This window comes from Dermacentor variabilis, chromosome 7, assembly GCF_050947875.1.
Source record: "Dermacentor variabilis isolate Ectoservices chromosome 7, ASM5094787v1, whole genome shotgun sequence".
Lineage (NCBI taxonomy): Eukaryota > Metazoa > Arthropoda > Arachnida > Ixodida > Ixodidae > Dermacentor > Dermacentor variabilis.
This window is the reverse complement of record NC_134574.1, coordinates 52,524,625-52,550,968: the sequence shown is the minus strand read 5'-3', so window position 1 is coordinate 52,550,968 and position 26,344 is coordinate 52,524,625. Positions and strand designations below refer to the sequence as shown.

Sequence of the window (26,344 nt, the reverse complement as noted above, 5' to 3'; positions counted from 1 at the left end):
TTTCCCGTTGGCACAGTACAACGCCCATGCCTCGCTCACTAGCATCGCACTGAACAACGAACCCTTTTGTATAGTCTGGCGATCGTAGCACAGGCTGGCTTGTTAGGGCGCTCTTTAGGGCGCTAAAAGCTCTTTCCTTTGTCTCGTCCCAGACGACTGTTTGAGGCTCTGTCTTTCTTAGAGCATCCGTCAGGGGAGCCGCGATATCAGAGTACCTGGGGATGTACCTCTGATAGTAGCCGGCGACACCTAAGAACGACCGAATATCGGTCTTCGTGCGCGGTTGCGGAAAGTCTCGCACAGCGGCCACTTTTATTTCAGAGGGGCGGCGACGACCCTGACAGTATGGCGCGTTCTTCAAACCAAAACTCAACACTTTAGGACGGAATGTTCCCATTGGTGAAATGAACGCCGCATACCTACTAGCGTCTTCTGTAAGTGGAACCTGCCAATAACCCCTGACAAGATCTAGGATGGAAATAAACTGAGCGCTACTAACTTTCTCAAGGCGCTCCTCGATGTTAGGGATCGGATAAATTTGATCCTTAGTGATGGAATTAAGCCTGCGGTAGTCGACGCAAGGACGAGGTTCCTTGCCCGGTACCTCAACTAAAATCAAAGGGGAGGTATAATCACTCTCACCTGCCTCAATAACACCGAGCTGTAGCATTTTCTTTACCTCAGCCTCCATAATATCGCTCTGGCGGGGTGACACCCGATACGCCTTGGATCGTACTGGCTCTGGGGAGGTAAGTTCTATATCATGAGTAAGTACCGAAGTCCTACCAGGCCTCTCAGAGAACAGACCTTGAAACTCTTGTAATAGCTGGTGTAGTTCGGTTTTCTGCTCAGGCGACAGCGGTGCTTTACTGATAAGGTCACTAATGACTTGACCGGTGTCTTCCCTGTTCGTCACTGAGCCTAGTCCTGGAAGCTCGACCGGAAGCTCTTCAGGAACGTTTACCATCATGCACACCACTGCTTCCCTTTGTCTATAAGGTTTGAGCAGATTACAGTGGTAAACTTGCTGTGCTTTCCGCTTTCCTGGCAGACTTACCACGTAGTTAACGTCCGACAGTTTCTGAACAATTCGCGCTGGGCCCTCCCACTGCACGTCTAGTTTGTTGTTTAGCGATGTGCGCAATATCATGACCTCATCGCCCACCTCAAAACGACGGGCCCTGGCTGTCCGATCATAATAAACCTTGGCCCTCTGCTGGGCCTTTGTCATTGCTTCACCTGACAACTCCTGTGCCCTTCTTAAGCGTTCGAGGAGCTTAAGCACGTACTCCACCACGACTGGGTCGTCGCCCCTACCTTCCCATGATTCTCGAAGCATGCGAAGCGGAGATCGAAGCGAGCGACCGTACACCAGTTCAGCTGGCGAAAACCCCGTAGCCGCATGCGGCGCGGTCCTTAAAGCAAACATCACCCCAGGCAGACACAGCTCCCAGTCAGTTCGATGTTCAAAACACAACGCTCTCAACACGCGCTTCATGACGGAGTGGAGCTTCTCAACGGAATTCGACTGTGGGTGGTACACTGAGCTGTGTAACAGCTTTACCCCACACCTTTCGAGAAAAGTTGTCGTCAAAGCGCTAGTAAACACTGTGCCCTGATCTGATTGGATTTCCGCAGGGAAACCAACTCGCGCAAATATGGACAGTAGTGCATTAACTATCTCAACTGAGCTGAGTTCTTTAAGCGGCACTGCTTCAGGGAACTTTGTCGCTGGGCAGATCACAGTCAAAATGTGTCTGTACCCCGTGGCTGTTACCGGCAGAGGTCCCACTGTATCAATAACGAGCCGTCTAAAAGGCTCCGTTATGATAGGTACCAATTTCAACAGCGCCCTTGATTTGTCCCCTGGTTTGCCCACCCGCTGACAAGTGTCACATGTCCTCACGAAATGGTCTGCGTCCCGAAAACACCCGGGCCAATAGTACTCTTGCAAGAGACGGTCCTTAGTTTTCTTAACTCCTAGGTGTCCGGACCACGAACCCCCGTGTGACAAGCGCAACAGATCCTGACGATAGCATTGAGGCACGATCAGCTGATCGAACTCCACTCCTCTGCGGTCTAGATACTTCCGGTACAGGACTCCACCTCTTTCCACAAAACGCGCAGTTTTCCTGGCGATACCTTCTTTGACATTGCAGCGCACGTTTTCCAGGCTGCCATCCTTTTTTTGCTCGGCTATCAAAGCCGACCGGCTGACTTTTAGCAACCTATCAAGTCCGTCTGACGTAGGCGCGATGAGCAAATCAGTAGATAGCTCTTCTAACTTTCCCGAATCGGGATTTTCCTCTCCAGTATCTGGCGCCTTCAACGCTACAGACTCAATTTTATTCTGTTCGGGCGTGCTCTGAATATCAGCTTGCTGCGCCTCTGACCCTTTTTCGTTGTTTGATAACGTCGGCCCCGCAACTACCGCCTTTGCAGCGAGCTCCCGAACCTTCGATCTGGTTAAGGCCAGAACACTAGCTTCACCAAACAAAAGCCCCTTCTCGCGCAGGAGGTGATCGGACCTGTTTGAAAATAGGTACGGGTACTGGGGTGGCAGCATAGATGACACTGCCGCCTCCGTCTCAAGCGCTCCGAAAGGTCCTTCAATAAGCACTTTTGCTACCGGCAGACACACGCTATGAGCTTCCACGGCTTGCTTGATCCATGCGCACTCGCCCGTGAACTTATGGGGTTCTACGTAAGACGGGTGAACTACATCCATCGTAGCTGCGGAATCGCGAAGCACTCGGCACTCTTTCCCGTTCACGAGGAGGTCTCGCATGTAAGGCTCGAGAAGCTTCATGTTCTCGTCAGTGCTGCCTATTGAAAAAAACACAACTTTTGGTGTTGTTTCCGGACACTGCGCCGAAAAGTGACCCGGCTTCTGGCACGTATAACAAACGCGCGCTTGCCTCATCTCGAACCGCTTTCTGCGTTCGGCTTCGGCTGCCGCCGTCTCCTTAGGTTCGGTCGCACTGCTTCCACTCGCATCCGCACTACGCGTGTTCCCCTTTGCTCTCATGGGTGTGAACTTCGGCCTCTCAAACTTCGAGCCAAATTCACCCTTTTGACCGTCCTTAGCTCCGCGAGCCCGACGCGTCACAAACTCCTCGGCTAGCTCAGCGGCTTTAGCCACCGTACAAACGTCTGGCCTATCCAAGACCCAGTATCGCACGTTCTCCGGTAACCGACTATAAAACTGTTCTAGCCCGAAACACTGCAGAACTTTATCGTGGTCACCAAACGCTTTCTCTTCTTTGAGCCACTCCTGCATGTTCGACATAAGCCTATACGCAAACTCTGTATATGACTCACTTTTGCCTTTCTCATTTTCCCGAAACTTCCGACGGAACGCCTCCGCAGACAGCCGGTACTTTATTAGAAGACTCGATTTCACTGTGTCGAAGTCCTCTGCCTCCTCTCTATCCAAGCGAGCGACTACGTCGGCCGCCTCGCCGGGTAACAAAGTGAGCAAGCGCTGTGGCCACGTTTCCCGAGAGAACCCCTGCTTCTCGCACGTTCGCTCAAAGTTAACCAGGAACAAACCAATGTCCTCTCCAAGCTTAAACGGCCGCATCAGGTCAGTCATTTTGAACAATACGCGTTCTCCTGCACCGTGTGCCTGACTTCCATTACGAGCGCGTTCCATCTCTACCTCAAGACGCTTCATTTCCAAAGCGTGTTGACGGTCACGCTCTTGTTTTTCTTTTTGTTCTTTAAGTTCGCGCTCTTCTTTTTCTTTTTGCTCTTTAAGTTCGCGCTCCTGTTTCTCTTTTTGCTCTTTAAGTTCGCGCTCCTGTCTTTTTGACCTCTCCTCAATAGTCTCAAGGCATTCCGACAGCTCGTCATCCTCAGCCTCTAACTCAAGAATAGCCTTTAGCAGTTCTGGTTTTCTGAGTTTGTCCGAGACATCCAGACCCAACTCTCTTGCAAGCTCCAACAATTTCGGTTTGCGCAACGACTTCAAATCCATGGCTGCTCTGAATGCTGCTTTCTCTACTGCTTACTATTGTCTTGCCGCAAACTAACCCGGCAGCAACGACAACCACAATTACCAGCTCTGTTTCTGACACTAACAAAAGCCTGGCAAAGCTCAGAAGAAGAAAGTCCCGCACTCACCAAACCTCGCAGTCAAGAGTTCCGCGCAGTCGTTCCGCTGCAGGCAACCAGTCGTCACACAGGGCTCGTTGCACTGCTCCCGGATCGTCGTTGAGCTGCTCAGCATACAGTCACCTGCATCTCTTCGCTGCTGGCCTCCGTTGTCGCGATCTCACCGCTGGCAGACAGTTGTTTGAAGTCGGAGGCGATCTCACCGCTGCCAACCAGATGTTTGGATCGCACCACTGGTACGATCGGTTGGGAACTCGGCGCTGACGCCCGTGGTTGTACCTGGGTCGCAAGCCCCAAGGGTAGCGTTGGCCTGGCGGCCTGGGGTACAACTGGAAGCATCCGAAGGTCCCGGCAAAGCATGAGTCGACTGGTAACAACGAAACAACTTGTTTATTTTAACATCGCAAAGAGTTGGCGGTCAGGTTTGACCGAAGTAGAGAGACGGGAGAGCACTTCACTCAACAGAAGAAATCGGAGCCCCCTTTTGGCGTCCGGGGGCAGCTGTTTTTATACTCTCGCAGTTGAGGGCAAGAAGGAACCCCTCAAAAGACGAGCACGTGAATGTACAATGGGCTAATGGTGACGCACACTGTCGTAGCGATGCCGTAGCACCATGTTGAGCACGATCTCGTAGCACCCTGTCGTAGCGCTGCCGTAGCACCATGTCGAGCACGATCTCGTAGCACCCTGTTGTAGCGCTGCCGTAGCACCATGTCGAGCACGATCTCGTAGCACCCTATTGTAGCGCTGCCGGTCGGGCACAATGACTGTAATGAGAGGATGATCCCTGCTTTCGCATCGCCTGGTTCTGGCACAATGACTGGAATGCGAGGATGATCCCTATGCGGTCGCATCGCCGCAGTCGCGCCTGGAAACACCTGCCGATGAGTGTTGCGGCGACGACGATCGGGCCAAAATGTCTGCCGCCCCGCCGCAGTCGCGCCGGCAAAACCACGTGTCGCAGGCGAAACGCAACAGCAGGTAGTCATGGCGGATCCGGATCATGAGACGGAAATAATCAGAAGAATAAGAATGGGCTGGGGTGCGTTTGGCAGGCATTCTCAGATCATGAACAGCAGGTTGCCATTATCCCTCAAGAGAAAAGTATATAACAGCTGTGTCATACCAGTACTCAACTACGGGGCAGAAACCTGGAGGCTTACGAAAAGGGTTCTAGTCAAATTGAGGACGACACAACGAGCTATGGAAAGAAGAATGATAGGTGTAACGTTAAGGGATAAGAAAAGAGCAGATTGGGTGAGGGAACAAACGCGAGTTAATGACATCTTAGTTGAAATCAAGAAAAAGAAATGGGCATGGGCAGGACATGTAATGAGGAGGGAAGATAACCGATGGTCATTACGAGTTACGGACTGGATTCTAAGGGAAGGGAAGCGTAGCAGAGGGCGGCAGAAATTTGGGTGGGCGGATGAGATTAAGAAGTTTGGAGGGACAACATGTCCACAATTAGTACATGACCGGGGTAGTTGGAGAATTATGGGAGAGGTTTTCGCCCTGCAGTCGGCGTAACCAGGCTGACGATGATGATGATGGATCAGGAATCTGCGTTGCAGGCCAGTTTTTTCGCGCCCAGCAAGGCACTCCGTCAGCAGCGGCGCAGTGCTTAGAGAGGCACATTTCTGGCTCGACCCCTACGAATCGTCCACGGACAGCCTGTGCTTAGTTTTCTGACAATGGAAACAACCACGCACGTGTTTCCGCCGCGCGACTTTGTCAAATATTCGTCGACTCCTTCCTATGAAGTGTGGTTTCGCGTTCAGAGAGAACCTTGAAGATTGTCGTTCGCGACAAAGAAAGAGACAGTGCCGTGCGACCCCGTGAAATCCGCCTCTTTTGAACATTACCACTTCATTCCAACCGCCATTCACACCTAAACCTCTGGCGTTCTAGGGGGGGGGGGAGGAGAGGGCTTGCAGCGACCGTCAGTCACTGTGATTTGCCCCCCACTTCTACGAAATTCGATTACCTCTCCTGACCTCCACGTGGGGGTCATTACCCCTGCCCTTTCTTGGGACGTTAGGTGGCTGGCCGACAAGGGCGCCACCACTGCCACTTGGCAAACCTGTTTTTGTGTGGAATAAAGCCAGTGTACTTTTCGTTCTCAACCTGTCAAAACGTGTATTACTTGTTTCCGCTAAACCGAGCTCCTAACAATTTCGTTAGTGCTCTCACTCAAGAGTTTACAATAACGTGCGAGAGGGAACTTTGGCGCTGCAGTCGTTGACCTACAATGAGAATTATGGGAAATAGATGGATTTGTCTGATCTTCGTGCTTGGGGATCCAGACGTTCTTGTGGTTATGTCTATTACGCTTTATATGCCTTCATTGTAAATTTCAGAGCAATCTATACTCCTTGAATTTCGCAAGACGGTGCGAATGCGCGTATTCGCTACGAGTTGCAATGATCGAGCTTGTCGAGGGGGACAAATCGAAACGTGCCAAGCGTCTCAAGGCGATGGCATGCCCGGGATAAATCCATAAGGGCGTTTCACATCCCTTTTCGACGAATGCGTCCGTGGTGTAATGGTTTCAATATCAGGCTTCTGTGCTAAGGTTTAGTGTTCGAATCCTGCCGTCGGACAATGTAATGTTTATTTAATTATATGTTACGCTGGGGGAGGGGGGACATTGTTGAAAATGACGAGCTCACAAAGTCGTGAAGCCGTTTCAAGCTAGAAGGACGAAGCTTAGGCAAAAGATGTACTTCCCATAATTCCCATGGCGGGTCAACCACTCCCATTACAGCTCCCGTAGACACTAGCGCCAGAGTGCTATAGTAACTATTGTATGAAACTCTGTGCAGTAGCCAGACCAGTAGGTCAAAGTAACGAACCAAGCAAGGGAGATAACTCCCCCGCCCCGAAAGAAAGCGCAGTAAGCCCCGAAACTGATTCGGTTTTCTCAGTCCTCAGGGAGCTGAAAGAGGGAATCAAAGAAATTAGAGAGACGACGGAAAGGGCTAACTTTAAAGTCAACAAATTATGGAAATGAAGGTTAACGGCCGAACAGCGATTCAAGAAACTCGAAACGATATGCGACGACGACGAATTCTTGCCGTCAGAACCGGAAAGCTTAAAATCGCTCTCCGGAACGTCAAGGGGCGCTCCAAAGAGATCGATCGCGGGTAACAGCAAAATTAACCCATTCAATAATCATGGATAGCGCCCACAGTTTTAGTGTGTGGCAGTGGAATTGTCGCGGATTCCACAACAAAAAGGCATCGCTGCGCCAAATAATTATATCGATGGGGGTCAAACCAAATGTAATTATGCTGAAGGAAACTTTAGCGGGCGAAATAAAGCTAACCAGGTACAAATGGGTATGTAGAGAAAAAGATTGAAGGAGGGGATTGGCCACCCTCGTAGACAGAAAGCTACCCTTTATCGAACGCGATATCCATCTCGGATTGAGTAAAATCGAGTATATCCAAGTAGAAGTCGTACTCAAAAGACACGAGGGCGGGGCGCGGAGTATCTTCTGCCTAAATATTTATAGCAGTCCCACCGACAAGAAACAAAGCTTTAGGGCACTTTTCAACAAGGCGCTCGCAGTCGCAAAGAGCTCTCCGCTCATCATCGGAGGGGACTTGAATGCCCCCTACCAAGCGTGGGGATACGCTTGGAATACAAAGAAAGGTGAGGTGTTATGGGACCTTGCCACAGACCTGGGACTGTGCCTGACCACCGATCCGGCTTTCCCCACCCGCTGTCGCACGTTCACGTGCAGGGATTCTACACCCGACCTAACTTTTGTCAACAACTCGAAACGTGCTAGTTGGGAAAACTTGGGCACCGATCTAGGCAGCGACCGCTATATCATACACATAGGTATAGGTATGCCGAAACAAAAGATTAGAACCTTTCGGTGCACGGACGGGGACCTTTTTGCGAAGAGACTAGAATCGGAACCGATAGAAGCGGGCAGACAGTCCTTCCAGACATGGATCAACCAGCTCGAAGAGGACCTCAGGGAGGCTACTAAAGAAATTAAGACCGAAGAAAACATAAAGAGCATAGACAGTTGGCTCGCATATCTGATCGAGACCAAACAATCCATTCTGCAAAGATGGAAAACGCAAAGACTGAACCGAAAGCTCAGGCAAAAGATAGCGTTGCTAAACAGACAGATCGAGGAGCATTCGAGAACGCTCGTGAAACAGCAGTGGGACGAAGTTTGCGACTTGGCAGAGGGCAGAATTAAACATGGAGGCAGTTGGAACATCCTCAAACATCTATTGAACGAGAGCGACACTAAGTCAAACAAGAGAGCGGCAAATACAAAACTGGTACATCAAGTCAGCCAGTACACGACTCAGGAAGTTGTCATGAGACAGCTCGCGGACAAATATCTCCCGCTCAAACAATCGGGCGATAGCGACGAACGCGTGGAATACAGGGGAGCACCATGCGAGGAAATGGACCGTCATTTCAGCGAGGGTGAGGTACGGGCCGCCCTCCATGGTCTCTCAAGTAGATCGGCAGCCGGACCCGACGGTATTACCAATAAACTTATAATGAATCTAGATGATGAGTCGATCACTTTCCTGGGGGATGATTTCACCGAGTTGTGGAGAAAGGGAGACTATCCGGAGGAATGCAGATGGCTAACACCATCCTCATTCCAAAACCGGGTAAACCGCTCCATCTGGATAACCTACGTCCAATCTAGCTTACATCATGCATAGATAAAGCTTTGGAACACGTTATTCTTAACAGACTCACTAGATACCTCGAGCAAAATGACATACTCCCGTATAACGTGATTGGTTTCCGCCCCGGACTATCGACTCAGGACGCCACGCTCCTGATCAAACACCAGCTCATACACGTTATCCCGGTGCACGCGAGAGCGTTTCTGGGACTGGACGTCGAAAAAGATTCTGATCGCATAGAGAACAAGGCCATCCTCGAGGTCCTGTCCGAGCTGGTGTTTTGCGAGAGGCTATACAGCGTAGTCAAGGCGTTTCTGGGTGGTAGGCAAGCGAGACTCTCGCTAGGAGAACTAAAATCGTAGGTGATGAACCTGGGAAACACGGGCACCGCGCAAGGGGCCGTAATTTCGCCCATGTTATTTAATCTAGCAATGACCAGAGTCGCGAGGAAACTGGAGAGTATAGAAGGTATACACTTTGCAATATACGCCGATGACATAACCATATGGAGCGCCAACGGTAACGTAGGCCAAACGCAGACCAGACTGCAGGAGAGCATACACGCCGTGGAAAGCACGCTAGGAGAGATGGGACTCAATTGTTCGGCGGCAAAGTCGGAGCTTTTGGTCCTAAAACATCGGCGCAGGGGTCGAAGACCCAGGGGCTACGTCCCCGGGGAGGAAACCAAGACTTTCTTACGCTGTCACGACGGATCCGCAATCAAGGAGGTTGAAAAGATTAAAGTTTTAGGCTTCCACATAGCAGCGGGAGGTAACAACCTGAATGCCATTCAACACATTCTAAACAAGACGGACCAAGTCATCAGGTTACTCAGGAGAATCAGCAACAGACACAGAGGCCTGCGCGAGGACAGCGCTCTAAGGCTAGTGCACGCCTTCGCTCTCTGTCACTTCACCTCCGTGGAAGATCTATTTAAATGGTCGCAGGCCGAGCTGAACAAGCTAAACACTATGATCAGAAAGTTAGTGAAAGCTACCCTAGGTATGCCCATCAGCACCTCGAACGTGAAGCTCATGAACCTAGGCGTGCACAATACGATAGAAGAGATGGCGCAGCAGGAAATAATAATAATAATATTTGGGGTTTTACGTGCCAAAACCACTTTCTGATTATGAGGCACGCCGTAGTGGAGGACTCCAGAAATTTTGACCACCTGGGGTTCTTTAACGTGCACCTAAATCTAAGCACACGGGTGTTTTCGCATTTCGCCCCCATCGAAATGCGGCCTCCGTGGTCGGGATTCGATCCCGCGACCTCGTGCTCAGCAGCCCAACACCATAGCCACTGAGCAACCACGGCCGGTCAAACGCAGCAGGAAAGACTGTCGAAAACGCGAGCAGGCAGGCTTACACTCAAAGCGATAGGGACAGACCCCAATAGATCGATGAAACCGAAGGAATCGGAGGTAGAATTGAGCACGAACCTTAGAGACGCGATCAAAACCACCCCCCTCCCGAGAAATATGCACCCGGAACACAATGTTATCAGGAGAAAAGCGAGAGCGAAAGCTTTGTTGAAAGAAATTGAACAGCTTGGACAACAGGCGGCCTTTGTAGACGCTGCCTGAGTCAAAGGCAAAGAGGCCTACACCGCCGTGGTGGTTGACAGCCGGGGCGAGGTGCGGAACGCCGTCACCATCTTCACTAAGGATTCCACGGTGGCGGAGCAAGCCGCGATTGCTCTAGCCATCAGGAATCGTAAATGGTCTTTAATCTATAGCGATTCCAAAGCAGCAATTAAGAGCATTGACAAAGGCCTATGTAGCTGCGACTGCGGCTAAATTATCGACAAGGTCGAAACTATCAAAACTGAAATCCGATGGTTTCCTGCACATATGGGACAAGTGGCCGAGACTCGGCGCAACCTCAACGAGGTGACGAACTACCTGGCACGAGGACTTGCTTGCCGTGCCGGTCAGAACCGAACCGACGCCCACTACCATTCCAGGGAGCATAAAGATCACTTACTAACTTACAACGACATCACTAGATATTACTAATTGGGGCGTAGGCAATTCCCACTGCCACACGTAAAATTGAACAGGGCTCAGGCACTCACGCTATGTTTATTGCAAACCGGGACGTACCCCCACTCCGCATTTCATAAATAAAATTCACACCGAAAGAGAAATTAGGAAAGAATGTAATGTGTGCAATGGCATCATTGACATGAAACACATGCTGGCAGGCTGTCCCGCGACTCTCGACGACCCCGAAGAAAAATGGCTCTACTGGCACTAGATGATATCAAGCTCTTCATATAAAGATCAACTACGGGCTGTCCAGAGGGTCCACGATGACGCCATAAGGCTCGGCCTGGCGGTGCCGACGTGGATGCGGCCCGCCTCGGTCTGAAAAGACCGGGCTTCAGGACACTAATAAAGTTATGGTATTGAATGAATGAATGAATGAATGAATGAATAAATGTGCTCTCACCGTGAGTCAGCTGTGGCGCTGCAAGCGCGGCCATTGAGGGAAAGGGAAAACAGCGTCACGATAAGGCTCCAGCAGAAAGAAAATAAAGCTAGTCGTCACCGAGATGCTCGGGCGCACGCCTGTCTCCTAGCTGCGCGCACGTTCCTACAAGAGTAGTGGAAGGGAAAAGGCAGGGGTGAGTCGATAAAGCCGTGGTCATCATAGGCAAAGGCAACCTCACGAGATAAAGCAAATGGTCAGAGGGATACGCTACAAAAGGACACAGTGCTGTTCGACTACGTAGGCTAGGTTACCATTCGCCACCACCCTGATCTAAATGGGATGCAATTGCAAAATAGTCATCTCTAGAAAGCCCCTAACCCATTCCGTGCTGGTGTTGCCAACTGAGGACATTTCATGGAATTTCCACTCAATTCATGAAAGGAAAGTGAATAAAAAAAGTCAAACTTTCGACGTGAAGCCAGCATAGTCTTGGGGTAATCGCCAGAAGTGTATGTCAAGTGGTGCGATACAATAACTGTTCTGCACAAAATTTCAACTAAGAAAATCAATACTAGCAGTACTACACCTCTTTTCAATTAAGGTCATCGTCAGGGCCAAAGAACTTGGGCATCAAGCTTGATAATAGTATTGTACAATGAGAATATGCTAAATGGCAGCTCAGGGAAATACATGAGCGAAATGATTTTCGCGACTCCTGTAATAGCTCATTTGGCGGTGTACGAATTTGACGCCATCAGGGCTCATTGTAACATTGAGATTGGGAGTATTCAAATTGTTTTCTTTGGCACGTATGCAGAGGCGTTTTATAGAAGCATACGGGGAATTCTTGTTGAGTTTTGCGTATTTACACGTTAAGAACTGTTATTTAGGTTAAAATGTGATAATACACCATAGGACGTCCGGTGAATGCAGATATTTTATCAATAAAAACAAAGGAGACTCATTTGACTGGTATGCCTAACCTGTTCGCTAGGTGTAAAAGAAACTGAAAATTGCTTTGAGTAGCTTAGCCTACTAATACCAAGAACTCAGAGCGAACCGGGACTGGGTCAGGATGTCTGATCACCTGTGATAAGGTTTTCATTTTTATAATTACATTTTCTTGTTTGAACACTACAAGAGCGAACATAGTGTCTGACGGAAATAAAATCCAACTTTTCACTCCCTACAATATATTGTACAAGAAAGTTGTACATTTTCCAGTCTACATCACGTGTATATTCAGAACGTTTGAGCACTGGTCGCGCCATCTGATACCATATCCGTAATTTTGTTAAATATTGTAGAATAAAAATTTTCATTTGCGTACCGTGCTTATGAACTCACTTTCACACTTAATATATCAAGGAATAAATAATCTCTGCCTAAAGGAAAACAAAAAACAGGGCCTAAAGGGTTAAGCACACGCCCACGTCCTGCACATTTCTCGTTCAATCGTATCTTTTCGTTTCCTCGAATGTATCAATGCCGTTTCTTTTTATTTGCGTACGGTTGCGCTTGCATATGAAGTCCGTCTCAGCTGCCCCCTTTTGTGGGACTTCGAGACATCACAATCTGTACTGCTTAAAAAAAAAAGAGGCCACACGGGCCATAGACGTCGTCATACCGTTCCGTCTCGACTCGTGTCGTACCTCTAAACTTTGATCTCTTCGCGCTGAATAAGCTGCGATTTGATTTAATTCCTACTTTTGAGATCTCTAACCCCATGGGCGCCTTCTTCAATTTACCAAAATGGTCCTCCAGTGGCACATCATCGCAGGTGGCGCGGAGGAGAACCATCAGCACGAAAGGACAGGTGCGTTTTTGAGGCGCTCATCGAGGCGGGTGACCTGAAGGTCACTTGTCATCCACATGCGGCCCTAGCGAACGCATGCTCCACATTGCTTAAAGTCGAGCACAATATGGCTTTGGCTGAAGAAGTTACAAATCAGTAGCGCATACTATAGGGAAACGGTCTTGCGAAAGATGCTGGACTGGTAATTATCAGTGTCTAATTTTATTAAGAGTCCTTAAATAACCACAGAAAACCACACGCGCACCTACTCGTTAGCGAACCTGATGCAGTTCCCCGTGCATACTTTAGAGATTATCAGCGCGCCGTCGGCGGCGCTTTCGCGCTCAGGTGCCGAAAGCGCACTGGTGCTACGCTTGTTCTCAACGTAGAGAGAAGCACAGAGCAAAAATGATTTCATGTAATGGCTCAGGAACTTGGATGATACAAAGTGTAAGACTGCACGAATATATGTATTTTAAAGTTGTGAACCCAGCAGCAAGGCTCTGGACTAGGGGCCTCTGGATACCTAGCCACTTCATTAAATAACGTTTTCTCTCTTTCGCTGGACAGAGTACGGAAGAAGAGGCCAAGCTAAAGCTGAAGATCAAATATATTGTAATTGGAAGTATAAGTAGGCAACAACGAATCTATTAAATTCAGTAGTGATTTAACGGTGAACGCGAGACAAATTCCTTTGCATTACGTCGCATCTGTTTTAGTTCCTGGATCCATAATTCTAATCAAATTCACTACACTGCAAGGGGCAATTCAGGAGCTCACTCGACACACGTCTTGTTTCTCCATAGAGCAAACTGCAACTGAAGGTGGCCTGGGGCAGACCACTGTCCCTTGCACGATATGACAAATAAGTTCTGCGGAAGCCCGCAAGGTAGAGGAAAGTACATAAAAGGGAAAAGTTGCCCCCCCCCCCCCCCCCCGAATCGTAGCACGAAGTTACAAAGGAGAGCCATACAGGTTTCTCAGAGAGAAAGCCTCGCAGTTGAAGAAAAATTCGTCCTGGTCCGGGATCCGAACCAGGACGAATTCGCGCGCACTGTGGGAGTCCATGTTAAGGCCAGAATACATGGAGCGAACTTTCACGACGAAGTTCGGGCGGCAGAAAATCTGCCGCGGCGCGACGCCGTATGTTCGTCGGGCTGCGCTACATGGAGCGAAGACACGGCGGCCGCCGCTGGCGAGTCGCTGCGTTGTTATCAGTGTGGCTAGACGGGACAAATGCGCTGTAGTGAAACACATGACACAAAAAAAAAAAAACGTTAACGACAACTGTTACCGCTTTTGAATTGTGGAACACTCTAAAAACGCGTAAAATTTTGTTTAGAAATGATTTCTAGCGTTTTTTATGTGTTTGAGACATTCATGTGTCGATGTAGTTTAAAGAAAGCGGCGATGTTATGCATTGTGGCAGCACTGGGCGGGTAAACAACTTTCGGCTCCTCCAACTCCGCGGCTCTGTTCTGTGGCTCAACGCGCGCACGGCACGCTTCTTAACAGCCGAAATTAACTTGTCGTTAAATTGCAGCCACGCCGCTTTGGAAGGCATGACTACGAAAAGCGGGAGACCGGCGTGAACGATAGAGCGGCATCGGGATACACGGACAAGCGGGGAAGCCTCGTCGGAAGTCGGGGCGGATAGTGAGACCTGATTGGCTCGCTTTGGGGCGCCGCTCGTTTGCCGCTTCCGGTATCGCCGACGCCCGACGAACTTTTCTGCACCAGCTAGATCGGCGGCGAACGACGTTTTCTCCGCCGCCGCGCATCGCGCGTACGCCGCCGGGCGTCAAACGCCGACTATTCGTCGCATATACGCTCCATGTATTCTGGCCTTTATGCGAAGCATTTTGTACGTATCCGACTATACAGCATTGTTTGGGATTCCGCACACCGTCGCCAGATGAACCAACGGGTTGTTTGTGAAAACTGAGGAGTTGCGTGTTGTGGGGCTCGGGTGCACGTGTGTGTGACGCCAGCAGCGCGGCGTCGGCAAGGTCGAAGACCGTCGTACGGACGCGAAGGCACATCTGTGCAGGCCGTTCGGCGTGAGCTTACGACATGGCGATTGCTTGGGTTATGCGTGGGTAGCGGACGAGCGTAAGCGAGATAAATACGGTTTGAGACGTCATAAGCAGCTACGTGACGCACACTGGTACGTACCTATGGCTATGTCATGTGGCGTATGTTAAAATGACGATTGCATTTGTACTCCGGCGAACAAGGGTTAAAACATGAAAAACTGGGGCGAACTTGATGTCGGCACAACGCCGGAGTTTTTAAAATAGCCCAAACTGCTACGAAGGAAGTGCTGAGGAAAGCGCCTAGGTCTGGGATATACTGCAGCCTAATGCGGCCCTGAAAGCGCGAGTTGTCACAAGGAAAGCAGGCGAGGAAGCGGCACGTGGCGAACGCGCTGAGTGTTTCAGAAAGCTGGCCGCCTTTGGAACTAGAGTATTATGCGTGCGCTCGTGATATAGCGCGTAGAAAGATAGCAATGTCATTTGTCCAGGGTATGACAGCATTGATGTGAAACTTAATTGTTGTGTTAAATTGTTAAATTTTGTTAATTAATTGTTAAACTTAATTGTTAAACTTGTTGTGAAACTTAATAAGAGGTACAAAATGAAGGTTGTACAGGTCTACGCCCCTACATCCAGTCATGATGACCAGGAAGTCGAAAGCTTCTATGAAGACGTGGAATCGGCGGTGGGTAGAGTGAAAACTAAGTACACTATACTAATGGGCGATTTTAATGCCAAGGTAGGCAAGAAGCAGGCTGGAGACAAGGCAGCGGGGAATATGGCATAGGCACTAGGAATAGCAGAGGAGAGTTATTAGTAGAGTTTGCGGAACAGAATAATATGAGGATAATGAATACCTTCTTCCTCAAGCGGGATAGCCGAAAGTGGACGTGGAGGAGCCAGAACGGCGAGACTAGAAATGAAATAGACTTCATACTCTGCGCTAACCCTATCATCATACAAGATGTGGACGTGCTCGGCAAGGTGCGCTGCAGTGACCACAGGATGGTAAGAACTCGAATTAGCCTAGACCTGAGGAGGGAACGGAAGAAACTGGTACATAAGAAGCCGATCAATGAGTTAGCGGTAAGAGGGAAAATAGAGGAATTCCAGATCAAGCTACAGAACAGGTATTCAGCTTTAACTCAGCAAGAGGACCTTAGTGTTGAAGCAATGAACGACAATCTTGTGGCCATCATTAAGGAGTGTGCAATGGAAGTCGGTGGTAACTCCGCTAGGCAGGATACCAGCAAACTATCGCAGGAGACGAAAGATCTGATCAAGAAACGCCAATGTATGAAAGCATCTAACCCTACAGCTAGAATAGAACTGGCAGAACTTTCGAAGTTAATCAACAAGCGTAAGACAGCTGACATAAGGAAGTATAATATGGACAGAATTGAACATGCTCTCAGGAGCGGAGGAAGCCTAAAAACAGTGAAGAAGAAACTAGGAATTGGCAAGAATCAGATGTATGCGTTAAGAGACAAAGCCGGCAATATCATTACTAATATGGATGAGATAGTTCAAGTGGCTGAGGAGTTCTATAGAGATTTATACAGTACCAGTGGCACCCACGACGATAATGGAAGAGAAAATAGTCTAGAGGAATTCGAAATCCCGAGCGTAACGCCGGAAGAAGTAAAGAAAGCCTTAGGAGATATGCAAAGGGGGAAGGCAGCTGGGGAGGATCAGGTAACAGCAGATTTGTTGAAGGATGGTGGACAGATTGTTCTAGAGAAACTGGCCAACCTGTATACGCAATGCCTCATGACCTCGAGCGTACCGGAATCTTGGAAGAACGCTAACATAATCCTAATCCATAAGAAAGGGGACGCCAAAGACTTGAAAAATTATAGACCGATCAGCTTACTGTCCGTTGCCTACAAAGTATTTACTAAGGTAATTGCAAATAGAATCAGGAACACCTTAGACTTCTGTCAACCAAAGGACCACGCAGGATTCCGTAAAGGCTACTCAACAATAGACCATATTCGCACTATCAATCAAGTGATAGAGAAATGTGCAGAATATAACCGACCCTTATATATAGCTTTCATTGATTACGAAAAAGCGTTTGATTCAGTCGAAACCTCAGCAGTCATGGAGGCATTACGCAATCAGGGTGTAGATGAGCCATATGTAAAAATACTGGAAGATATCTATAGCGGCTCCACAGCCACCGTAGTCCTCCATAAAGCAAGCAACAAAATCCCAATAAAGAAAGGCGTCAGGCAGGGAAATACGATATCTCCAATGCTATTCACAGCGTGTTTACAGGAGGTATTCAGAGACCTGGATTGGGAAGAATTGGGGATAAAAGTTAATGGAGAATACCTTAGTAACTTGCGATTCGCTGATGATATTGCCTTGCTTAGTAACTCAGGGGACCAATTGCAATGCATGCTCACTGACCTGGAGAGGCAAAGCAGAAGAGTAGGTCTAAAAATTAATATGCAGAAAACTAAAGTAATGCTTAACAGTCTCGGAAGAGAACAGCCATTTACAATAGGCAGCGAGGCACTGGAAGTCGTAAGGGAATACATCTACTTAGGGCAGGTAGTGACGGCGGATCCGGATCATGAGACGGAAATAATCAGAAGAATAAGAATGGGCTGGGTTGCGTTTCGCAGGCATTCTCAGATCATGAACAGCAGGTTGCCGTTATCCCTCAAGAGAAAAGTATATAATAGCTGTGTCTTACCAGTACTCACCTACGGGGCAGAAACCTGGAGGCTTACGAAAAGGGTTCTACTCAAATTGAGGACGACACAACGAGCTATGGAAAGAAGAATGATAGGTGTAACGTTAAGGGATAAGAAAAGAGCAGATTGGGTGAGGGAACAAACGCGAGTTAATGACATCTTAGTTGAAATCAAGAAAAAGAAATGGGCATGGGCAGGACATGTAATGAGGAGGGAAGATAACCGATGGTCATTAAGGGTTACGGACTGGATCCCAAGGGAAGGGAAGCGTAGCAGGGGCGGCAGAAAGTTAGGTGGGCGGATGAGATTAAGAAGTTTGCAGGGACGGCATGGCCACAATTAGTACGTGACCGGGGTTGTTGGAGAAGTATGGGAGAGGCCTTTGCCCTGCAGTGGGCGTAACCAGGCTGATGAATAATAATAATAATAATAATAATGACAGCATTGTGCATGCTGTGGAAAAGGTTAAAAAACATTGTTCCGTAAGCGGAAATCCGGTGAATTGGAAAAAATGCCTGGAGTTCTGGCATGGTGACTGGCTTGGGATGCCAGATATTTGCGCTGACATCAATTTTGCTAACACACCGGTGTAATATCTAGGGGCACCCTTGCAATACTACAAGGACCATGAACCGTACTGGCAAGTACAGTGGACCGAATCACACGGTAGGACAAGAGAATGCAATGGTTGTAAATGGTTAATGTTTTCCAGAGCAAGTGCCGGTAACTTGTTTCCGGTCAGTAAAACTTTCCACGCACAATGGGCCAGCTTCATCTGAGCAAACAACTGCCGTACATTGTCGTATCCGCGAATAAATTGGCAGGGAGCGTACATGACTTTCTAAAAGAAGTACTTCTAGCCTGTCTGCTCGGTTTTCCGCTTGAATATTTCGCTGCTGTGACATGAAAAAGCTTGGACAAGGCCCTGTGTGATGTTATACTTCTTGTTCCTTTGAATAGGTCAGAGTACTCTGTAGGACGAGAGAAAGGTGTACTAAAGAGGGTAAATAAAATGATGGTACCTGCAAGAATGAAAGCATTTTTTTTCCCAACTACATACATGTATGCTTGCTGTGTCAAACCTAAGCTGACAGAAAAGGGCATATACGTGTCATGGGGAACGCACTGCATAATATGTAGAAAAGAGGAAACGACAGATCATGTGTTCCTCGGGTGCTGGGACGCCGTGTTTCTACGGGACCTTCTGCGGTGTACCAGTAAAAAAAATTACTCTCGGATCCCCCAGGCATTCGGTATCTCCCTGTAGAAAGTGAGGACGGGCCACTAATTGATCTAATCATGCTGATTGTACTCCATAGCATATGGAGGTGCAGGATGGCAGTTGTGCACGCCGATGTGGATGCCTGTTCGGCGCGTCAATACTTGAGAGTGTGACGCGTTTTTTAAAGAAAAAAAATGAAAATATAAAGAGAAGTGTCCCAGACTGGTTAGCCCATGTAGAGCTCCACTTACACATGAAACTTAGAATGTACGCATTGGCGCCAGATGCACTGGTGTTCGTTTAACGCGGACAGTGGGAATGTTGTAAATATTTTTATTTTTTGTTTGTGACGTTGCAGAAACAGGCAATAAAGAAAAAAAAAGAACGAAAAAGGGAACGTTGTATAGTGCTAGGAGCACATGGCTGCTATGCTCCACGGAAGAAGTTAAATCCCACCATCTGTCACACATTATTTTCCTTTGATTAAAACGAGGTCAGAAAGAAACCTACCTATCGCAAAGTGCCAAGAATGACGCAAAGAATGCTTCGGATTAAGAATATTTGGAACAGCTTCAGAATGTATTGAGCTCTGCAGTAATAAAGCTCTGCTCCTTAGCAGCGTATTTCAAAGCGTTCTCCGTGGACAACGCACACAGTTATTAAACAAGTACTAATTTGATTTCTGCTGAATGCGTTCCGGGGAAATAAAACATTTGTCGTTTAATGACTAATCGCTTTATGCAGACAAAGCTTCGCTGAAATATTGGGTTTGTAGAAAAATAACCCAGGACGCCTACGCACTTCTCATGAGATGTGCATGCGAAAGCATTATCCAGTTGAACGCAGCTGAGAGGTCCTTCGAGTTATGAACAGCTCGCAGGCAAGCGAGCGTGTTGAGACGCTTGGCCAACGCTTCCTAGATGGCACAAGGCCGGTGCACTTCGGTCCGTGCCTGACGGCAATAGAATCTCCTCGGGATGTTCCGGAGTAAGCCGCGGTGATTTTGACGTCGCCGCGTTCAGCACGCCGGGCTTGGCAATGAAAATTTTTGTCCAGTTAGCATGACCTCATAAAGCAGAGTGTACAGTCCCACTAGCTAGGAGCCTTGGAACGTTTTGTTTTGGCCTTACCCAGGCGCAGTTAGAACGCAGATGAGAGCTTGCGCGGGCAATGAACGCGCGGATGACACAGGCTTCCGAAAGCGAGCATGACGTGGCGTCACAACAATGCCCTCTCCCCTCTCGCAAGACCTGGCGTGCTATGGCAGCAGCAGGTGTTCCCTTTCGCTCGCTGTGCTCCGTCCAGGCGTGCTCGTGACCTGGCGCCGCAGTCAATGGGAATATCGGTGCCATCTTTCGCTTGTCCAGACGAGAGACACCGGCTTTTATCATCAATGGACAATTTCATGCTCTCGCATGAAAAAAATAATATGGGACTGGGTTAAAATTCAATGTTTCAGGTGAATTGGGATCACGGTAATACGCATGCTGACGTCGCAGCCACTACGTCGCTTGTGGGAATTCTTACTCTCAATGAGCGGTTTTGTATTTCTCGTTGAAGCTTGGCACACGTATATGGGATACCCTCTTATTTTGAATCTACGTTTTGAAGTGTCACGAAGTGTGCACTCGTTACCGCGGGGGCTTTTTGGCACGCTGTCTCACATTCAACGGAGCATGCGCAAAAGCTGATGGGATTGGGCGCACAGCTTTTGAGAAAGCTTTAGAACAGTTTCGAAGAAGTTCTACAAGAGCCGGAAATACATCTTTGGTGGAAAAGCGTTTCGAGTGAAGAATGAGGAGCGCACGCTGGGCGCTGAGGCCTTTTATATTTGAGCGAACTGCTTCACCGGCGCTCGACTGTTCAGCGTCGCACAGGGCTTTCCTCTAGCAATGCTGCCTTTGGAGGCTTATTTTGCCAAAAGTCCACCCTGTATCCCTTGTTCTCGCTGAAAAGAGTGCGTAACATTAACGACGTTCAGATGCAACGCTCATTGTCTGTTTTTAGTACCCGCCTATGGATGTGACGTTGTTCAGGACTTTGTCCCACCACGCGATAATTCCAAGCCAAAGAGACTCTAAAATTACTGTGGAGCTTGGCGTCTGACGTTTTACATTCCTAGAGCCATGGTTTAAATATGTCAACCTCTCTCGCAGCACGTCAAAGCGAATGAGAAAGCTCAAGAAAAGGCCATGCACCGCGGCAAGGTGATCATGCTGGTGGTCGTCCCAGCGCTGGCCCTCTTGATAGCCGCGATCGCGGCTTTCATCTACATGAGCAACCTGGAAAAACCCCGAGAGCGCGTGGACACGTGCAAGAGTGACGACTGCGCTGCCTTTGGCCGAGAGCTACGCGCGGCCGTCAACTGGTCGGTCGACCCGTGCCAAGACTTTCACGCGTTCGTGTGCGGCGGATGGAGCGACCCCAAGCGACGAGAGACGACCGAGTCCCGCATGGTGGCTGCCGCCTTGGATCTGGCTATCGGGGAAGCTAAAGCCGACCTGACGTATCGCAGCAAGGCGACGCAGTTCTTCGAGAGCTGCACCATGGCCGGTAAGTGGGCGCAGGAGAACCTGAAAGAATTCGCGGATCTCCGGCACTCCTTGGGCCTGCCCTGGCCCGAGCGAAAGCCCAGCGGCGCAACGCACCCGCTCGACATCATGGTGAACCTGGCGCTGAACTGGGAAATGAACTTCCTTTTTGACCTCGGCACCGTTAGCGTAAGGAATTCCACCGCGCTGCTCGTCTCCCGCGGTCGCCTGGATGCCGTGTGGGAGGAGAAGTCGCGCGGTGTCAGGACGATCAAAACATACGAGGATTACGTGAACGCGTACTACCAAGTCCTCAACACCAGCAGTGCGCAGTCTGGCGTGGGAGCAGCTGACCTCCTTGGCATCGAGACGGCCTTTGTCAACGCGAAGCTCGAGTTCCTATACGACACTCCTCGGCAAGAATGGTTCGAAGTTACCGCCCTGGACTACAAGACGCCGTCTGTTCCAGTGGGCTCGTGGCTCGCTCTTCTGAGGAAGCACGACAGGGAGTTCGTATGGACCGGCGGGGACACCGTGATTATCGAGGATTGCAAAATATTGGAGAGCATCGACAAGCTACTGAAGGGCATGGACCACGACAAGCTGATCATCGGGCTCTCGTGGATGTTCATTCAGACGCACCTCTGGGCTGTATACGGGGAACCTTCGCTAAGATTCGGCGGCATCTACACGAACCTTACACAGATGAAGGAGCGCGGCTGCATGGAATACGTCGAATCTCGTCTAGGGCTGCTCGGCTGGGCGACGACGCTAACCGAGCGTTTCGGCCCGACGGAGAACCGACTTCACATCACCAGTTTCCTGCACCAAATCGACGGGCAGACGAAGCGCCTATTAAACAAGCTCAGCTGGATGGACCACGATAGCAAGCAGATGATCTTCTCGAAGCTGGACAAGATGACCCGCACCATACTGCCAGGGGACAGCTTCTTCGACGCTAAGAAACGCGATAGGCTGTACGCCATCTTTCCCGAAATGCGCGGCAAGACCTTCATGACGAATCTAGTCAAGACGTCTGAGATCTACCGGGCGCTACGCAACCACAAGTTCTTCGCAGACGTGTACAGCGTTCGCATGTTTCCCCGGTTCGGTCGTGAGCGTTACCTCTACCTGCCAGACTTGATGATGCTCGCGTTAGTGAATCTGAGCCCGCCGATGTACTACAAGGAGGCGACGCTGGCGATGAAATACGGTGGCCTAGGCTCCTTCGTGGCTCGACAGATGGCCAGGACATTCGACGATGTCGGTGTAAAGGTGGACGACTTGGGCAAGCACCGACTGTGGCTCGGAGCAGAGGCGGCAGCAGTGCACGAGATCAAGGCTAACTGCAACGTCCACTCTGGCTCGAACAGTTCGCTGTGGCGCCCGATGCGTGCGCTGCCCGTCATGCCCGGGCTGGAGATTGCTTACGAGGGCTTCTCGGCGGCCGTGGCGGTTGACTTTCGAGCTCTGGAGGACTTCAAGGTACTTCATCTGGAAGCGTTCACAGACTTACAGATCTTCTTCCTGGCGTACTGTTACGCAGTGTGCGCAAAGCGGCCGCAGACCATGCGCGATGAGTGCAACATTCCGGCCAAGAACTCGCCTGTTTTCGCAGAAGCCTTCCACTGTCCCCCGAACGCGCCCATGAATCCGCCAGACAAATGCAGTTTTTTTTACTAGTAAATAATTCCGGCAGTTCTAACTTCTTTAATGTGCGAACGCCGCCCACGTCGGAGAACAACGGCACAGCGATGTAAGTTTAATATGAATGGCGTCGGAGCGTCGCGGAAGCTGCGCGCCTTAGAATCGAGTGGCGCCGTGGTATTTTACATAGTTTCGTACAATAATTACTAAAGGGAACTCTGGCCCTGCACTCATTGTGCCACCATGGGAATGATGGGAAGTACATGGATTTGTCTGAACTTCGTGCTTGTGGATTCAGACGTTCTTGTGGCTTTGTACATTTCGCTATCATATTGTCGTGAATTTCAGCGCAATGTATACTCTTGGATGTGCAGAAGACACCGCGAACACGCACAATTGCCATTAATGGCAAGGATTGAGATTGTCGAGGTGGTCAAATCGAAACGATCCAAATGTCTCAAGACGCTGGCATGCCCGCGATAAATTCATAAGGGCGTTTCATACGCTTGTCGATACACGCGTCCGTGGCTTAATAGTTTCAATATCAGGCTTCTGTGCTAGAGCTCCCGTGTTCGAATTCTCCTGTCAGACAATTTTAAAGATGTTTGTTAGTAATTTATTACGCAGTGCATTATTGAGAATGACGAGTTTACAAAGTCGCAAAGCCGTTTCAAGCAAAAAGGACGAAGTTTAGGCAAATCCATGTATTTCCCATAATTACCCTGCTGTTGCAATCGTTCTCATTGCAGCTCCCGTAGACACTAGCGCCACAGTTCGCTGTAGCAATTATTATATGAAACTTTGGTATTTTAGTGCCGTGGAAAATACGTTGTCGGCGTCACAGCCGGCGCTGGCACCGGGAGAGTAAAAAAATATTCCAGGCGGCACTAGCTCCTGTATTCAACGCAACTTAAGCTGAAGCCCATGCTTACTTAAATCGTGAACGCGCCGGAGGAAACACTAGGCATCACTCCTGAAGTTGCGTTTCCTGAATACGATAGTAAAGTTCTGTCACAAATGTTGCTCATACTTTGTCTTGAATTCTTTACAAAGTTATTCCTCGAAATTTTGAGAAGAGCAGCCTATAAACAAACAATTGTAATGAAACAACACACCGATTACGCATGCCTTTATGCTAAATGTTCTCAGACTGAAATATGGAACGTGCGCAACAATGAAAGGTCGGCCCACGCAAGAGATCGCGTTATAGCAGAAAGCTCGCCTTCGTGCATAGCGTTCGCTGCCAGTGTTTCCCGGTAAACATTGCGGTTACATTTCACTCGCGCCTCTCGACGCGGCCACAGACAATGGAATGATTGAGAATATCCACCTACCTATTGCGGTGAGGAGCCCTCCGATAGCTTTCTACTTCTTCATAGCATAAATTAATCACAGCTTAGTCTTTACTGCCGATCGACAGATTTGTCCTAGTTTAACTCGTTCTTGTAATCACTTTGGTTGTCCACTATTGCTGTCCACATGCGCGAAGTGTACATGTCGCGTCTGTATTTGATCATTTGACAGGCCCAGCCCTAGATGTGGCACATGCCTTGTTCAGGTAAGCATTTCATTGTACTTTGCGCGAAGTGTATACATCATGTCTGACTGGTGCGGATAATTGAAGTGAGTTTTTAAACATGTAGGCTCCCGTGGGCAGGTCTTTTCCGCCATAACCTGGCCTCGCCGCCTACATGGTTATCTGACTGAGTTGTCTCGGTTGCTTGATTGCTATGGTCAGAAGTCCAAATCCTCGTTTTTCTAAGTGTCCTATTATAAATGTTCCATTTGTAGCTATGTGACTGAGGTGGGGGCGTGGGGCAGAAGCAGAACACATCTGATGGTCGTGAAAGCCAATCCTCCTCCAGTACACTACATCTCCAGGCTTGGAGTGGCGCCTGACGCCGGCAAAAATGCAGAGATCCAGTGGGTCTTTACTAGTACAGGTGCAACCAAATTAGAAATCCCCACAAAGCTTCAACATGACACTCCCTGACCAGAACAGGAATTGGCCTCCCTGGTGCAGTATTCGGCCACTGCCTCCATCATGACTACTACAGTTAAACCATGGCCCTCAGTCCCCAGATATTGCGGAGCACCTGACCAAGGCGGTGGTCAGACCTGCAACGCAGTAGAGGGTGCTAAGAACCTCTGGACACGGACAGGCCGCCACTGGAAGTCGAACCTGGCAACGCTCAATACACGAACCCTCCCGAGTGAAGCTAGCTTCGCAGGACTCTGAGGAACTATCAGACATTGTCTGGGATATCATTGGTCTTAGTGAGGTTTGAAGAACTGGTGAGCCTTGTACAGTACAGCAGAGTACAGAGCCTTGTACATGCCACATGCTTTGCTATAGACGACTCCCAGATACGAATGAATACGGGGTAGAACATCTATTCCATAAGTATAAAGGGAAACATTGACGAATTCTACTGCACAAATGAAAGAGTACCAGTAGTCGTAATAAAGCTAAATAGGAGATATAGAACAAACCCTACACTTCAATCTGCAGTCATAACGATGACGGAGTAAATCAGTTTTATGAAGACGTTGATATACTGTAGTAATTGGCGATTTCGACGCAAAAGCGGGGTAAAAGCAGGCTGGTGAACAAGCAATTTGTAACAACGGCATCGATTCTAGAAACACTAGAGATGTTGGTAGAATTCGCAGAAAGGAATAAGCTGGGAATAATGAACACCTACATCAGGAAGCATCGCAAAAGAAAGTGGACCTGGAAAAGCCCATATGGAGAAGCAAGAAATGAAATAGATTTTATTCTTTCTGCCTATACCAACATGGTGCAAGATGTAGAAGTGTAAGGTAGGGTAAAATGCAGTGATGATAGATTAGTGAGGTTTAAGATTTACTCCAATATTAAGAAAGAAAGTAAAATTAGTCAAGAATTAACAGAGAGAGAGAGAGAGAGAGAGAGATTTAATGATACGAAATGCAGAGTGGTCGGCCTGAGGTATATTCCTCTAGCCAGCTAGTCTGTGTTAGGGGAAGGGGAAGAGGGAAAGAAAGATTGAAGAAAGAGCCACATTATGGGTGACGATGACGAGATGTCGACGAATCAGCGCAGTGTACAGCAGATGCAGTTGATTGCACAAACCGCTTCATCTGCACATATGTTGGTATATGATCGCTCCCATGCGGTTCTATGTCCAAGCACGAGCTG

General features: G+C 49.0%; 1 protein-coding gene across 1 annotated transcript in view; it reads left to right on the top strand.

Moving 5' to 3' along the window:
• Nucleotides 1-23,351, top strand: part of LOC142589037 (neprilysin-1-like) — a 33,999-nt gene extending 10,648 nt beyond the window's left edge. Inside the window, exon 3 of the mRNA XM_075700827.1 lies at nucleotides 21,142-23,351. Within this exon, the coding sequence (XP_075556942.1) occupies nucleotides 21,142-23,199 (2,058 nt within the window). The 3' untranslated portion in view covers nucleotides 23,200-23,351. The remainder of the gene's footprint in view (nucleotides 1-21,141) is intronic.
• Nucleotides 23,352-26,344: the final 2,993 nt, after the last annotated feature.